The 16,459-nt window shown below is 45.8% G+C and overlaps 1 protein-coding gene across 11 annotated transcripts in view; it reads right to left on the bottom strand.

The window, feature by feature from the left end:
* Positions 1–16,459, bottom strand: part of LOC146186354 (uncharacterized) — a 196,636-nt gene that overhangs the window by 81,925 nt on the left and 98,252 nt on the right. For all 11 annotated transcript variants that reach the window (XM_084607123.1, XM_084607122.1, XM_084607130.1 and 8 more), the window contains 3 exons: positions 13,211–13,590; positions 10,911–11,255; positions 1,790–1,987 (listed from right to left, as the gene is read on the bottom strand). In XM_084607123.1, coding sequence (XP_084463249.1) covers positions 1,790–1,987; positions 10,911–11,255; positions 13,211–13,590 — 923 coding nt within the window. The remainder of the gene's footprint in view (positions 1–1,789; positions 1,988–10,910; positions 11,256–13,210; positions 13,591–16,459) is intronic.

Raw genomic sequence — 16,459 nt, 5'->3', positions numbered from 1 at the left:
TGGCGATTTCCACTGGTTGCGCTGGAGCAGGTTTTCTTGCTCTGGGATGGTCCATCCAAGGCAGGTCCTTTGAAACAACTTGAAGCCCTCTCACATGATCTGCCGACCAGAGATGGATCTCACCGGAAGTTCCAGTCAGAGTCATCATTATTTCCAGAAGTTGCGGGGTTTCTTCAACTGTTTTCAATGGTTTCAGAAATATCGGTAGAAGACACTAGGCATTCGCATTTTTTTTTTCCCGCATGTATATTGAGAAAAATCTATGGAAAAACGTCTAATGCATCAAAAGTGTGCCAAAGCAAGTTGCAGAGGGCCGCGACCCCGCTTATTAATCAATCGCAACACAGTTTGGAGCTGGGATGCGACCAACTTTAGCGACCGGTTCAGCATTACTTCCACCATGCTCTGTGTATAATTCGCTGCTCGACTGAGGCCGATTTGCTCTGTAAGGGTTTAGGTCACTCTGTTCCGGTACGGGCGACTAGCTCTTATCGACCAGTGGAAATCGCCACTACAGTCGAACATCGCTATAACGAACACGGATATAGCGAATTATCGGATAAAACAAACTAAAATCAAAGTTTGATTGGTCTATGGCTTATTTCTACGAGAGTTCTTTCTGTATAATGAAAGAAAAATTTCAAAATTTGACGCTAGACTGGTTATAACGAAGCAGTTTTTTTGCATTAAAACGGCAAAAAATGCTAAAGGAGCCGGAAAAAAAAACACCAACAACGCAATTTTTCAAACAATCGAATCACCCACCGCAGAAGTGTGTTTAAATCGCCCGCGCACTCGCGTGTCGCGTCATTTAGCGGCGGCAATAAAATCTACCACCAACGACTTATTGCCTTCAAGATCACAGCCCCACGCATGGTGCTCTTGGAGGTCATAAACGGCCATCCCTGGACTCGGGCGGCGCCGCTGAAGTGTGTTTAAATCACCGTGGTTTAAATCGCCTGCACGTTTGCGTGCCGCATCATCTAGCAGCGGCGACAAAAAGTAGCACTGATGGTCAATGGCCTCCGAGATCACCGCGCGGTCGAAGGTCTTAACAGCCATGGCCGGACTGAAGCAGCGGCGGCGGTGGTGGCGACACTGCTTCAGTCCGGCCATGCAACGGCTGACAGGCATGTGACTGGGATGCCATCGCCATTGCCTCGTCATGGCGCCAGCCCCGCTGAGCCTCTACCACTGCGACCGACCCGGGCGCACGCGCTACACTCCCCAAGTCCTTTAGCTCCGTCGCGCAAATTGTGCGCAGAGGCAACATCCCTTCTTAGTACTCATTTTTCCTCTCCAATACAGAACGAAAAGCGAGATTTCATGCTTTTACCTAGTTTTTAATGAAAAAAAATTGTGCGTTTTCGCACCTTTGTATTGTCCATATTAGTGCGCATTTTGTTTCATTTTATTAGCAAACTTATTTACAGGAATATGGGTGTGCATTTTTATAACGAATATCGGATATAACTAACTAATTTTGCGCCCCCATACTACTTCGTTATAACGAGGTTCGACTGTAATACACAAACGTAGCCTTTGCACACTAGCAGTGTGCGAGTATTGAAATTTTCGAACATAAATCGAATACGAATATCGGAAAAATATGCTTTCAAATATCAAATCAATTATCAGTTGAAAAAAAGAATTAAAAATTAAAAAGTGTCAAACATTGTTCGTCTTGTTTATTTCAGAATTCACATGGTACTTGCAAATAAAATTAAATTCATTCACTTACTCACTTAAAAGGTACGGTCACATAAAAAACCAAACAGTAGTGACAAACCTGACTTATGGGGTGGGCAGTAGGTGGCCTTGGGGTGCGTGGCGAAGGCAGCTGAGGTGACATTTGGTGCAGGGGAGAAGCCATTGGGGACGTGGGAGGCTGCTGCATCCGTGGGGATGGGGAAGGGGCTCCCATTGGGGAAGAAGGTGGCAGCATTGGAGATTGCGGTGGTCCACAGGGCATTCCACCGCTGGAAACCTGTAACCATTTAAGGGGTGAAGCGGGCCTTAGAACGGTCGAAAATTGTAAAAAAAAAAAACGATCTTGAGAAAAGCCCATTTTCGGAACATTTAACCTTCCGAGCACCTGCACGCAAATTATTAGCACTGAATTCGGTCAGCAAATAACAATAATAATATTAATTGGTTCAGAGGAAGGGAAAGGCGCAGTATCTGTCACACTTGCCTCTGTGGACACCTAAACCGACTGTAAGGGAAGGGAGGAAGGTGGGAGTGAAAGTGGAAAGAGAGAAAGGGGAGACATGGTGGAGGGCTACGATAAAATCGGTTTTTAAAACATCACAGCAGCCACGAAATGCCCCAAGAAAAGAGGAAATTTGTTCGAAATTTTCGCGCACGCCGCGGGCATTACAGTCAGACGATGGCCGCCATCTTGGGCTTGGTTTGAAGCTGTTTTCCTTGTGCGCAATTTCTGCTATCTCACAATGGCGTCGAACAAGTGGAGTTGCTGCGCGCGCCGGTTTTCTGAAGGCCATTTATGGACTCCGATTGGCTGTCACCCGGCACGCTTTTCAAGCACGCACTTCCGCATCTCATTGGCTGGCGTGACCAGCGCGTCATTTTTTTTCTTCTCTGTTTTGTGTTCGCCATGGTGGCTGCCACTTTGAGCGTGTCTCGTTTGCGCCCATGTTTCTCGACGCACCACTTTGTGCCATGTTTTTTTTTTTTCTCTTGCTATCAAGATGCCGGAAAGCGGTAGATTGTAACTGTGCATGCAACAAGCCTTTGGAAGCCGTAAGAAATGGGCGTGGAGCAAAAGCCAGAAGGCGTCGGCTGCAAGCGTGCTGTCAGGACCTGCGTTACGACACCGCGGGTTCAAATTACAGCGTGGATTGCGTCCTGAATCACGGTACACTTTATGTTGATGCCGCCGCAGCATACTCCTCTACGGCGGAGCCGTCGCACTGTGTTGAGCAGTCGGAGCAAAGTCCGTTCTATCGGGAAAGTCGGCAACCCAACGAAAGTTTCACCTCGGCCTCAGCGCAGAATGTGATGCCAGCACCGAGTTCGTCCTTGTGGACGTGAAAGCGCTAACAACTTTATACTGCACACGAGATCGCGAAGACCTAAGCGGTCAACCACACGAGCGTCACAATGGACCTTTTCAGGGCCACCCAAGAGTGCCACGATAGGCTCGGGCCTCCTGGGCACCAGACCGCTAGTTCCCTCAAGAAACCGTTTTCAGGGCTCAAAATACTGTCCTTGGAGCTGGACATCTCTGCCCCGCACTCTCGTTGTCTAAAAAAAAAAGTAATTCCATAGCTTGATAAAAATGTCTTTTTTTACAATTTCATCATGTACACATCTTCAAAATTTTTTAGGAAATGTTTCCTTGAATGAAATAAGACACTTTTTGTTTTGTTTTGCAGAGGGAGAGATAGGGAACACTAAAATAAAATCTGCAGTTAAAAATTCCTCCCAAAATTTTCTGCAGTCGAGTGTCAAAATTTCAAATGCGATCTTCTCACCTTCATATTTTTGCCCACATGACTAGCCTTACGGAACTTTTCATTATGTTCTTGTGGCACTATTTTAATAAGTCTTACACTGTTGCGTTCAGGAAGAATTGAAATGTGGAGCTCTATGCTATTTTTATGTTGTTAGGTTGAACATGTCAAAATTGCGGGAGAGTAATGTCAGCTAATTATATTTAAAAATTATGGGGCATCAGCATAATTGGGCATTTTTATATGATAATGCACCTCTATGACAATATAAATAGCATAGCTCCACATGGCAGGCCTTTGGCTACAGCTACATTTTAATCGAAACCAAATAATGTTGAGAGAAAGTGTCTTAATGACCCATAAGAAATTACCTAATTAGGAGTCAGTTATGTTTCTATAGTATGAGAACTAAATTAGATATAATGCAACAAATTATGTGTTTGAAAACAGCAGGAAGACATACATATACACATCGAATTTCATTGCAATATCTCTAATAATAAAAATTTTGTTTTAAGACCAGTGTCTGCCCTTAAGAATCTTTTCAGCATTAAGAAACTTACAAAAAAAAAAAAAAAAAAAAAAAAAAAAAAAAAACACAACGAAAAATCACGATGCGTGAAATGACAGTCACAAGTCATACTAGAATAATGAACTTGTTTTTTCTTTTTTATCCCCCAAGAAAAGTTATCAGTTGCGAGGGGGGGGGTCATCACACCCACAAAAAAGTTTCATGAGGTCAGCTTGCGAGAGTTGAAATTTCACATCGTACGCATACCTGCCCGCCTAAACGTATGTCCATCCATCAGTCCATCGTCAATAAAAAAGCTGCAGTCAGCTGCAATCATGTCTGCAGTTTTTAGTACTGTCCGCTTTAAAAGGTGTTCGCTGTAATCATTACTGCGGCCCGATCCCACGAGTTTTCGACAGCAGACAGCGCTAGCCAACTGTGGCTAAGCAAAGCGAACACGCTGAACCGAAGCTCTGAACGTGAGATGCGCTTTTTTTCTAAGTGAGGTTTAGAGAAGTCACAGGATGATCACGAGTGTCCATCGTGAATGCCAAGCGTTAGCTGCGGTCTCAGCTGCAGTCATTTTCGCTCTCGGTCGCAAGCTCACACAAATTCCCAGGGAGTCTTAAGGTCCTGCTCTCCGTAGCATTTCAGTGCAAAGATGGTTTCACAGTGTTCTGGATTAAATTACCCTGCTCCACTATTATGGTTGCCGCCTACCGTTGTACACAGTGCAAACATGATGTGATGTAACGAAAGTACAACTTCTTGATGCACTGAACGCCATGAAACTAAGGAACGTGCTAAAAAAAGCTAAAGCCGGAAAAAAAAAAAAAAAAGTTTCAAATTATTAACAACATAAGTGGGCTCATTACGCAAGAAAATATGGTATGCCTGCACATTTCTATCGTAACGCTTTGCTGTGCAAATGAATAGAACGTCCTTTTTTTCAAGTTTTAAAAGGAAGAAAATGAATGTCAAGAGGGCAAATTAAATAAAGTGCTGGTAAATGCACATTAGATCGGCAAACTTGCACAAGAAGCCTGACACAATGCAGCATTGCTATACGATCCTTTGCAGCTGCTTTTTCGTGAGCCAGTAATACCCACGCACCAACATAAACCTATGTAATGATACCAGGGTGTTAGCAAACCCCTGCTTTTAAAACCCCTGTCTTTTCCCAAGTTTTTCCTGATTATTTCAATTCAAATTCCCTGACGAGTGAAGAGGCTCGAAAATGTAACTGCTGATGATAACGAGCACAGATGAATATTTCACATTAAAAAGCTTTTTATTAATCGTATTCAGCCATTTACGATAGTAAAAAGGCTGTCATTAGTATTAATGGCCGTTAAGAACATCCAACGTTTATAGAAAATTAAAAGCGTACTGATGCCAGCCTCGGAGCCCGCAAGCTGCCTACCCTGCAAACAGCCGAGCCAATCCAATCTAATACGGCTGCACGCGTGCGCTTCGCAGCACAGCTCGCCGATCGCTTTTGTGCTGCCCGCTGCCAGTGCAGTCATTCTTGCTTTTTGTCGTGCACTACTCTCAAGCGGCGCTTCCACATATTTTATTGAGTAACCACCTCACATGCGTATTGGTTCGTCTATTGTGGCAGCTGAGCCCTGCGCTGGCCTCAAAGTAATATATGCGTCTCGCCTTAGGGCGCGGCTGTCATGGTGGCCACGTGTTGGCGAGACAGCACAAAAGAATAAAAAAAATTCGCATGAATAACAACATACTTACTATGAGTCAGCTTAAAATGAAAATGCACTCATGACATTTTCCCCGATTTAGTGGAATTTTTGATGGTTTCCCTGACATTTCACTGATTTTTCCCGGTGCATAAAATTCCTCTGACAATTCCCAGTTTTCCCAGTTGCTAGACATCCTTGGAACCAACTTGTCTGCTGCGTCATGTGGCAATGCTCCTCCCGCATGCTATGTTACGTTCCAAGCATCGATTCCCATCTCACCCGCCCATTTCAAAGGAACTGCCCCAGATGGCAGCTCCTGCCAATTCGGCCGTATCCCGAGGTCTTGCGACACCACACAAACCAGCCAACCAAGTAGTGTGCCCGGCCATGCCACCTGCCAATTACCACCTGACAGAGACATGCCCGCGATTTTTCTACTCACAACACTAAAAACGTCGGGTTTTCTGAAAAAAATTAAGGGGCCACTTTGACAATCTAAAGTGCCCAGAGGCAAAAGCCTTTAATCACCACTGTCACTGCCCTCTGTTTGACCACTGCTTGGTTTCATTTCGTGAATCTTGCTGCTGACTCTGTTTGGCACATTCTAGGCGTGACACTAAAGCTCAGCTACTTTGGTCATCTGATGAGAAGAGAGGAGTCGCTGGAGAAAGATTTATGTTGGGAAAGGTTGAGGGTTGCCGGAGAAGTGGTAGACAGCGAACGCGATGGTTAGATGGCATCCTCGAGGCACTGCAGATGAAGTTATGTGATGTTAGGAAGATAGTGAGAGATCAGAAAGCGTGGCGTGACATGGCCCATAGGGTCATGAAGAGTCGGACACGACTGAACGACTGAACTGAACTGAGGCGTGACACGGAGCCGTGTCGCTGCGCTGGAATGCATTGACAAGACCTGTTTCGAGATTAAAACTTTATTGACAAGTATCTATTGGAAGATGATGTTTGGGGTCGACATCTGCAACCATTCCTTTGTGGTCTGAGAAGTGATTGGAGATGTACTCTACTACGCATGCGCAGTGAATGCATTTAAGATGCCTCAAAGCTTACAGATTAACTAATCATCATTAACTAATGTTCATGCACTTGCTTCTACATCTTTGATTGATTAACTATCAGTAGTGAAACCATCCTGATCCTTCTGAAGATGACTGGAGCTGTTGCGGACCCACGGACACACACATGGACACGCCGGCGAGTCAGGAGCCTTTTAAAAGGCCTTTGCCTTAAAACAGTCTAACACTGTTGGATTAAATTTGGCCGCTGCAACAAGCATGAAAGCTGCCATATTGAGATCAGTGGCCAAAATAGAAAGTGCATACTAGTGCAGAGAGTGTTGAAGACTATTCTTCAGAAAACCTGCCGTCGGCGTGGTGTTGTGAGCAAAAAACAACGAGCATGCTTGTGGGAGGTGGTACATTGCACATGACACGGCCAAGCACCGAGTGGTCGGCGAGTTGCGTGATGTAACGAGATCACATGACGTGGGAACTTTGGCAGGCACTGTCCCCTCAGGCTTCACTTTTGAGAAGGGAAGGCGAGATGAAAATGCAGCCCTCTTTGACCCTTGGGTCCCAAGTTAGACATATTGCCCCTAGGCCACACAGGTACATTCACATGCCTTGATTAAAACGGGGCTTTATATCTGTGCCAGCTAATTTTGAATACTATGTTTCAGTAGCTTAGAGCTGCATGCTAATGAGTGTATGTGGGATAACAGAGGCACAAACTAAAAGGTAAGTGATTAAGTGAGTAGCATAGAGCATGTATGCTACCACAGATTCAAAAGAGGACATGCCAACAGGGGGCAATGCTGTCCATTAATACATTTTTAAACCTTTCACTGGCCGGATTTCAGAATGTGTGAATTTCATTAGAAAATCCCTTCAAGATATGCAAGCTTGAAGCAATGAGGGTTTACTGGATTCTAACCACTAATTCAGGATTACTATCAGGCAGTTCCTTTATACTACCTGTGCCGACATCACATGGGAGAAGAAAATCAGGAAGTGCAAAACATTGCTAACGGTTGACTAAAGAGCTCCTTTTTCAACTGTTCAAGGACAGCACTGGAAACAGATAGTGTAAAGCGTCGTCCCAGTAACCCCCAAGTGGGAAACTCTCTTAAGGGGGGACACTGGTCTTAAAACTATTTTCCTTATTTACCAATAAAAATTTATGCAACTTGGTGGGTTTGTGTAGTTTTTTGTGCAGATTCCAAAACTGCAATTATTTCTTTTGTGATCCAATTATTTCATGAGATAATTACATCAATTAGTCTAATTCTTACAAGAACAAATACAAAATGACCACTGAAGAAAAACTTCAAATGAACACATTGCTGAACACTAAAAAGAATGATGAACACAATGTTGCAAGCAGTTTCTTGATTAAGCAATAATTTCTTGTTTTATTGCATAACAAAGTTCAAAGGTCAAAATATAGCATATAATGGTCACAAAAAAAAGCCATTTTAAAAATTTTGAACAAGAAATTCAAAAATCTACTTGCAACATTGTGTGCTCCACATATTTGGCTTCATGCTGAAAAAAAATTATTACTCTATCTGCAATAAGTGCCGAGATATTAAGGCCGCAAAACTGCAAGTGGTCGACAATGCATGTTTTGAGAAAAGAGCAAAAAAGAAACAGGGCATTATTTAACAGACATTCAGTGGTGCAATGCACACATTTACAATTTAAAATGGCTAGAAACCTCCAGGAATGTAGTCTCTTTGCTTTCCAATCTCCAAGTGTCGCCTCTTTCATTTTGATTTGCAGTTGCAGCACATTCATTTGTCACTTTTTCGGCTGCGCGAGTCGCATGCAGCAGCGTTTTTTTTTTTGTTTTTTTTTTTTACGTACGTGGTTTTGCTATGTTCTCGCATCAAGGCCGCGGTTAGGAAAGTTTATCGCGGAAAAGAAATGTAATTTGGAGCTGTTTGCTGCTTCCCAGTGCTCTGCATTGCACTGGAAGCAAGTGCATTCACTAAGGACTATGAACGAGGTCCGATCGGCGCAAACGCGCGGCGAGCTCTACGAAGACGACGTGTCCCGCAGTTTACGCATTGGAGAATAAGTTTGACGGCGATTTCTTATCGCCGTTCACTTTTTTAAATGCCAATATCGCCGCCATATGTTTTACGCTTCGTCAATCTCGGCAAACTGTTTAGATCTGATGATGGTGATATCGCCTCGCCAAGCGGACAGCCCGCCGCGCTGCCGACATCGTCACGAAAACAATCCGTCTACCGCTGGAGTTGGCGCGAGTTCAAGCTTTTTCCGTTTTGAGCTTATCTTTCTCCTCATCTGCGGCCTGCGATATCACTGTCGCGGCGGGTGCGACCGCTGGCATTAGCAGTCTCCCGTGCCGGGAAACACGCGAGGCCTACTTCAGGCTCGTACACACGATCGTTCGGCGCACGACTTTCGTCAGCCTGAGCGCGCACAGCCGGGGCAGGGCATCACTTGAGATGATTATTCAACTATTTTTTTTCACTTATTTCACAAATTCTTGCCGTGAACGCACCTCGCGGCTCGGAACCAAGCGCGGCCGGCGTCACGTCTCCGCCGTCTCCCCGCGGCTCGGGCGCGCCGAGCAGACGCCGTCAGCCAGCTCCGCCAATGCGCTGACGCCTTATCGTCACGTGCACCCCGAAAGCCAATGGGATTGCAAATGCCACGTTTTCTTTTTTGCTATTTTTTATGCGACCAATGGGCGAATGTAAACAGCAGAGGCGGCAATTTGAAGACGAAAGACGGCTCTTTCGAATGAGACCAAGATGGCTACGGTGCCGCGCACAAAATGGGAGCTACGCCTCGCGGAAAATGGTTGTTTCTGGGGTCGTTTTCAGCCCAAATTTGGGCGACATTGATTATATAAATTGGCATTGTGATTAAAATACCGACCCTAGAGATGAAAAACTTAGCAGATAGGTAGATAAAGAGCTACTGATTTCGCAAATCACATTTTCTAAAAAGTGATTTTTTCGCGATTTTTTGGTCCGAAAGACCCGTGTCCCCCCTTAACAAGCTAATCTGCCCATCTTAACACACAACAATTTATGCAAACTTTCTACTCTGTAATTAACAAAGGTACCAAATTTTACGGAAAGGATGTAAATCTGTTTTGACACGTAACACAACTTCCCGATTGCAGAATTTGCGTTTATGGACACGACCCAATATAAATTACACGCCCTTGTCACCTCCCACGCAGACAAGAATCTCCTCCCGCATTCTGAAACTGTGGTAATCTCTTGCAACACCATATTCCGTATATACTCGTATAATGCTCGCACCCCCAACATTGGGCGTCAAAAATTGGAATTTTTTTTTCCTCGCATAATCATCGCACCACCAATTTTACCCCTGCAAGAGTCTTCTAGTAGTAACAAGCGCCATCTTTGGAGCGCTATTGAACCTAGCTGGCCTCGTTGTGTGCACGCGCTACCAAGCGGCGATAGCGTGCTCGGGTAAATCATTATCATCGCTTATGCTCGTCTTTTTCTTTTTTTTTTCCCCTCCATGATGCTTATAGCCGGCGCCATTTTGCGAGTTGTCTCCGCGTCTCGTTGTCATTGTTCCTTCGTTCCGTCCGTGTTGCTTGCTTTGTTCCACCGTCTACCGTGTTCTTGGTGCCGCATCGCAGTGGGGCGGTGCGCAAGTTATACAGCTGCTTTTATGCTGAAAGCTTTCGAGTATGGGCTACATCACAGCAACCGCGTTGCCAGCAGGCACTTCGGCGTCAACGAGTTCTGCGTAGTACGCTACTGGAGACAGCGATTGCAGTGTCAACACGGACTCGGATCAAGTCTCTGATCAAGAGTAGAACTTTATGGTCTGCGGTGAGCATTATACCACAGAATGCGGGAAGTAATGATGAGGCTTTGTGCGGTAAATAAAGTGCTTTTGGCGACCCTGTACTTTTATAACAAAGGTAAGTTCTGCTTGAAAGTAATGTTTTGGTTATATTTACAATAGCTGACCTAAGAATCCCGATTCGCAACTATTTAAATTTGCTTTTAGCACTCCAAAACATTTGCTCGAAAACTTTCCTCGCATAGTTACCCCCCCTCCCCCCCCCCCCTTTGCATCAATTTTCCGCGAAAAAAAAGTGCGAGCATTATGCGAGTAAATACGGTACATACAATAAAGCAAAACCTGGGAGAACAATGGAAGCCCGTAAGCAAATTCAGAGCACTCACCGACACCGTGTGCGGGTGTGATGCGCCGGACACCATGGGACTCATGCTGGATGACATGTTGGGCGACATGCTGGGCGACATGCTCGGCCCCATGCCCGGTGACATGCTGGGCCCCAATGGAGGACCCCCTCCTCCTCCTCCTCCCATGTGGTGCATGGGTGAACCCTGCGGCAGCATTCCCCCTTGGAGAAGCTGACTACCCTGTTGCTGCTGTTGTTGCTGCTGCTGTTGCTGCTGTTGTTGCATCTGCTGCTGCTGCTGCTGCTGCATGTGCTGCTGCCACTTCTGTTGTTTGTTGCGATACTCCTGGACCACCATCATGTGCTGCCGGTACAACTTGCGCAGCTGGAATACGTCAATCACGATATTGGCTCAGTGGGCTATGGAGGAACAATGCCGTGGTCAATAAATGTGCAACGGCGTAGCATTTGTTCATTTTTCTTTCTTGCAAGAGAATATGTCGCACTGTCTTTGAACACAAAAACACACTGCAATGATCACAGAATCATCCCAAGCTGCAACACTAATGAGATTCTCCCTGCCTCTGCCCGTTGATGATGATGTAGCCTGCTTTCTTCCCTTCTCCCCTTTTATTCACAAGGACAAATACCAATTCTGAAGCACTAGTTCTAAAATACACCTGTGGCCCTCTCTTCCACCATGGCACAGATGACACCTGGCTAGCACCAGCCAGGTGCTTAAAATTAAATGGCAGGGACATTTTTTTTATTATTTATTTAAAAACATACTGCCAGCCTGAGTGTCAGGCTTTAGGCAGGAGCAGGCATACAATGCATACATAGTACCGGAGAAGAGAATAAAAAAATTAAACACATGGAACTGTAACTAATCATCTAGATATCTTCCCGTTCGCAGATACCGCCATATAAAATTATCTCGATACTGCCCAGATTGCTTGAGTGTGTGTTAACACAGTTGCCAACTGATTTTTCAAACTCAGCAGGACTCGGGGAATTGTCCGATTAACTGAACAGCCCGAAAAATCCAGCAACTGCCCCGCACTGGAAGTAGCATTGCCTAACCGCAAAAGATGCTGCCACTGCACTGTTTTCAACACCCCTGCGTGCTCTTCTGCTTTTCTTTGCAGGCACCCTCAAGGGCTACCAAGAATGCATCGTTAATTCGAGTGGCAACAATGAAGAACAAGTAGCGAAACCAATCCAAGCCAGTTTGTCTAGACTTCGTTTAAATTCAAGAAAGCACCTTTCACGGGGACGAAAGGCTAGTTGTGGGGATGGCAAAGCCTGTTCGTGCCCATGTTAGATTTAAAAAATAAAATAAAAAATAAAAGTGCAGGCACCGTCGATAGGTGTTGAAATGCAAGAACGTAAGCTGTTTGAATATGTCCATTGCTGTGCATATTATGACATGCTCGTTGCATGCGTTGCTTCACTTTCTTCAATGCAACGAAGTGGCGTCCCTCCCTGACCAAGTGGCATCACTTTATTTCAGCAACCACAGCGCTCCGAAGGTCGCCCTCACTATGGCTTCGAGGAACAAAGGTCGTCACTGTGAGTCCCTCACACAAACTGGGTCTTAACCCAGGGGGGCCATGGGGTGGCCGCCATCTTGGGTGGCAACACGTGACCTATGGTGACCTTTAGGGTGGCACATCATTACATAGAGTGGACCTTAGGGTGGACGCCATCTTGGATTGCTATGGTGGCAAACTACCATGGTGAACACTGCTCTAGACTTGGAGGAATTTCTAACTCAAGCTCTTGATAGTTGCACGATACATCCGCAATCTTTAATTTGGAGCTGCCGATTGACCAACAGAAATTGCCAAAATGTGAAAAGCAAGGGCTTACGCTCCTAAAAAAAAAGAATTCTGGTTAAAAATATATGATCCCCACAGTTATTGCTGGCATCTATTTCAATCCGAAAATTCGAACTTCTGAGCTCCAAGGAAACCAGAATACCAGTCGTCAATATGTACAGTCTTTGTCAAAAGTTTAGAGCCCAGAGGGGTTTGGTTCTGAGCCACACCGTATGGCTTTTAAAAAATGGATTCCCAGAATTCCATAACTCTTCAAAGTAAGTGGATTTTGTGTACTACCCTTTCCAATAAAAAGGACTTTCAGGAATACAAGCGTCGCTACCAGGCTTAGAAGCAGACCCCTTGGGCTCTAAACTTTTGACAAAGACTGTACATACATAACCACATGAGGTACGCGACGGTTCCTCAGCAAAGCCTGAAATACTGTGCAAGTCTGAACTAGTTTGAAAAATCTGTTGGCTACTATAAACCAAAGCTCCTCGGCCTCAGACAACCCTACCTGGTCGAGGTTCTTCTGCATGCCTGGTTGCTGCTGGGCGATGCGGTGCAGCTCGAGGGCGTTGTGCTGGGGCAGCTCCTGGCCTGTCTTGGCCAGCTGCCGCTGCTTGGTGCTCAGGGCCTTCTTGGCCTTGCGCAGCTTGCCCACGTCGCCCTCGAGGGCCTTCTTCTGCGAGCCGAGCAGGGCCTCCTGCTGCGTTAGCCACTGCTCGTACGCAGCCACCATGGGCGCCGGCGGCGGCTCCTGCCCCACGCACAGCGACGGCGCAGGCGGTGCCGGAAGTGTCTGGATCTGGAAAGGCACGGGCGCTGCCGCCCCGTCGCCCGCAGAGGCCAGGCCGCTCCCGGCCAGCCCCCCCGCAGGGTGGGACGAGGGGCCAACTGCACGAGGAGGCACAGCAGTGTGCACTCAGCTATTCCAGCAGCAAGGGATGAATATAGGTACCGTATTTACTCGCATAATGCTCGCACTTTTTTTCGCGGAAAATTGATGCTAAGTTATTATGTGGGGAAAATTTTTGAGCAAATGTTTTGGGAGTGCTAAAAGCAAATTTATATAGATACAAATTGGGATTCGTAGATCAGCTATTGTAAATATAACCAAAATATTACTTTAAAGCAAAACTTACCTTTGTTATAAAAGTACAGGGTCGTCAAAAGCACAAATTGCTAAAGCACTTTATTTACCGCACGCAGCCTCATCATCACTCCCCGAGTTTCATGGTATAATGCTCACAGCAGACCATACAGTTCTAATCTTGATCAAAGACTTGATCCGAGTCCGTGTCGACACTGCAATCGCTGTCTCGTACTACGCAGAACTCGTTGAAGCTGAAGTGTCTGCTGGCAGCGCGGTTGCCATGCTGTAGCCCGTACTCGAAAGCCTTTCAGCTTAAGGGGGGACACGGGTCTTGCGGACCAAAAAATCGCGAAAAAATCACTTTTTAGAAAATGTGATTTGCGAAATCAGTAGCTCTTTATCTACCTATCTGCTAAGTTTTTCATCTGTAGGGTCGGTATTTTAGTCACAATGCCAATTTATATAATCGATGTCGCCCAAATTTGGGCCGAAAACGACCCCCGAAACAACCATTTTCCGCGAGGCGTAGCTCCCATTTTGTGCGCGGCACCGTAGCCATCTTGGTCTCATTCGAAAGAGCCGCCTTTCGTCTTCAAATTGCCGCCTCTGCTGTTTACATTCGCCCATTGGTCGCATAAAAAATAGCAAAAGAAGAAAACGTGGCATTTGCAATCCCATTGGCTTTCGGGGTGCACGTGACGATAAGGCGTCCCCGCATTGGTGGAGCTGGCTGACGGCGTCTGCTCGACGCGCCCGAGCCGCGGGGAGACGGCGGAGACGTGACGCCGGCCGCGCTTGGTTCCGAACCGCGAGGTGCGTTCATGGCAAGAATTTGTGAAAAAAGTAAAAAAAAATAGTTGAATAATCATCTCAAGTGATGCCCTGCCCCGGCTGTGCGCACTCAGGCCGACGGAAATCGTGCGCCGAACGATCGTGTGTACGAGCCTGAAGTAGGCCTAGCGTGTTCCCCAGCACGGGGGACTGCTACTTCCAGCGGTCGCACCCGCCGCGACAGTGATAACGCTGGCCGCAGATGAGCAGAAAGATAAGCTCAAAACAGGAAAAGCTTGAACTCGCGCCAACTCCAGCAACGAAGCGGTAGACGGATTGTGTTCGTAACGATGACGGCAGCGCGGCGGACAGTCCGCTTGGCGATGCGGAGTTCCCGATCGTCAGATCTAAACAGTTTGCCGAGATTGGCGAAGCGTAAAACATACGGCGGCGTATTGGCATTTAAAAAAGTGAACGGGGATAAGGAATCGCCGTCAAACTTATTCTCCAATGCGTAAACTGCGGGACACGTCGTCTTCGTAGAGCTCGCCGCGCGTTTGCGCCGATCGGACCTCGTTCATAGTCCTTAGGGAATTCACTTGCTTCCAGTGCAATGCAGAGCACTGGGAAGCAGCAAACAGCTCCAAATTACATTTCTTTTCCGCAATAAACGTTCCTCACCGCGATCTTGATGCGAGGACGTAGCAAAACGACAAACGTAAAAAAAAAAAAAAAAACACGAAACGAAAAAGTGGCAACTGAATGTGCTGCAACTGCAAATCAAAATGAAAGAGGCGACACTTGGACGTTGGAAAGCAAAGAGACTACATTCCTGGAGGTTTATAGCCATTTTAAATTGTAAACGTGTGCATTGCACCAGTGAATGTCTGAGAGCAGAGAGGAAGCGTGCTTCCTCTGCAGCTTTTCAGACTGCAGCAAAACGAAAGCAGAAGGGCAAACCCAATGCAGATTACTGTCCAGGAGCCTTCTAGGCCACAGTGGCCTGCATTTCTACAGTTTTTGTTTGATTAAATTAGTGTTCGACATTGCAATTCGTTTTTTCCATTTTTCTCAAAATGAAAATTTTGCCTACCCTTCTATTTTGCGGGTGGCATTGTGGCTCTCCTACTCCTTAGATTGTAATGATTTTTATTTTTACTGGCTCGTGAGTGTTAAAGGAACACAATAAAGCTATTATACAAGGTCTCAACTGCATGAAAAATTTTTAAACATACGAAGATGTAGAAAGGGGGTGGTTGCACTTGTGAAGCTGAAACTTAAAACTTCCATAACTTTGGCTTGTAGTAAGGCAGGAGCACAAAACTTGTTTTATTGTGTTCCTTAGACATTCAGGAACAGATCCATGTGCATTTTAGCAATTTCCCTTCAGTAGATATTTTTACAAGCTTCCCGCAAGTCTGGAACAGCAATGTTGCTGTAACTACTCAGCAAATTTATGTAGAAGAAAACTAACAACATATTTGAAACCAGCACAAGAATTTACATAAACCCTGCAAATTTCATACTGACAGGACAAATATTAAGAAAATTTTGCTCAAGACCCATGTCCCCCCTTAAAAGTAGTAGTATAACTTGCGTACCGCCCCACCGCGATGCAGCACCAAGAACACAGTAGACGGTGGAACAAAGCAAGCAACACGGACTGAACGAAGGAACAATGACAACGAGACGCGGAGACAACTCGCAAAATGGTGACGACTACAAGCATCATGAAGGTAAAAAAAAAAGTTTAAAAAAAATACAAGCATAACCGATGGTGATAATGATCTACCCGAGCACGCTATTGCCACCTGGTAACGCGTGCACACAACGAGGCCAGCTATGTCCAGTAGCGCTCCAAAGATGGCACTTGTTACTACTAGCAGACGACTCTTGCGA

The sequence above is a fragment of the Amblyomma maculatum genome, chromosome 6 (genome assembly GCF_055883805.1).
Source record: "Amblyomma maculatum isolate TAMU_Amacu chromosome 6, ASM5588380v1, whole genome shotgun sequence".
In the NCBI taxonomy this organism is placed as follows: Eukaryota; Metazoa; Arthropoda; class Arachnida; order Ixodida; family Ixodidae; genus Amblyomma; species Amblyomma maculatum.
The sequence above is the reverse complement of the archived record's forward strand: the minus strand, read 5'-3'. Positions and strand labels throughout refer to the sequence as shown.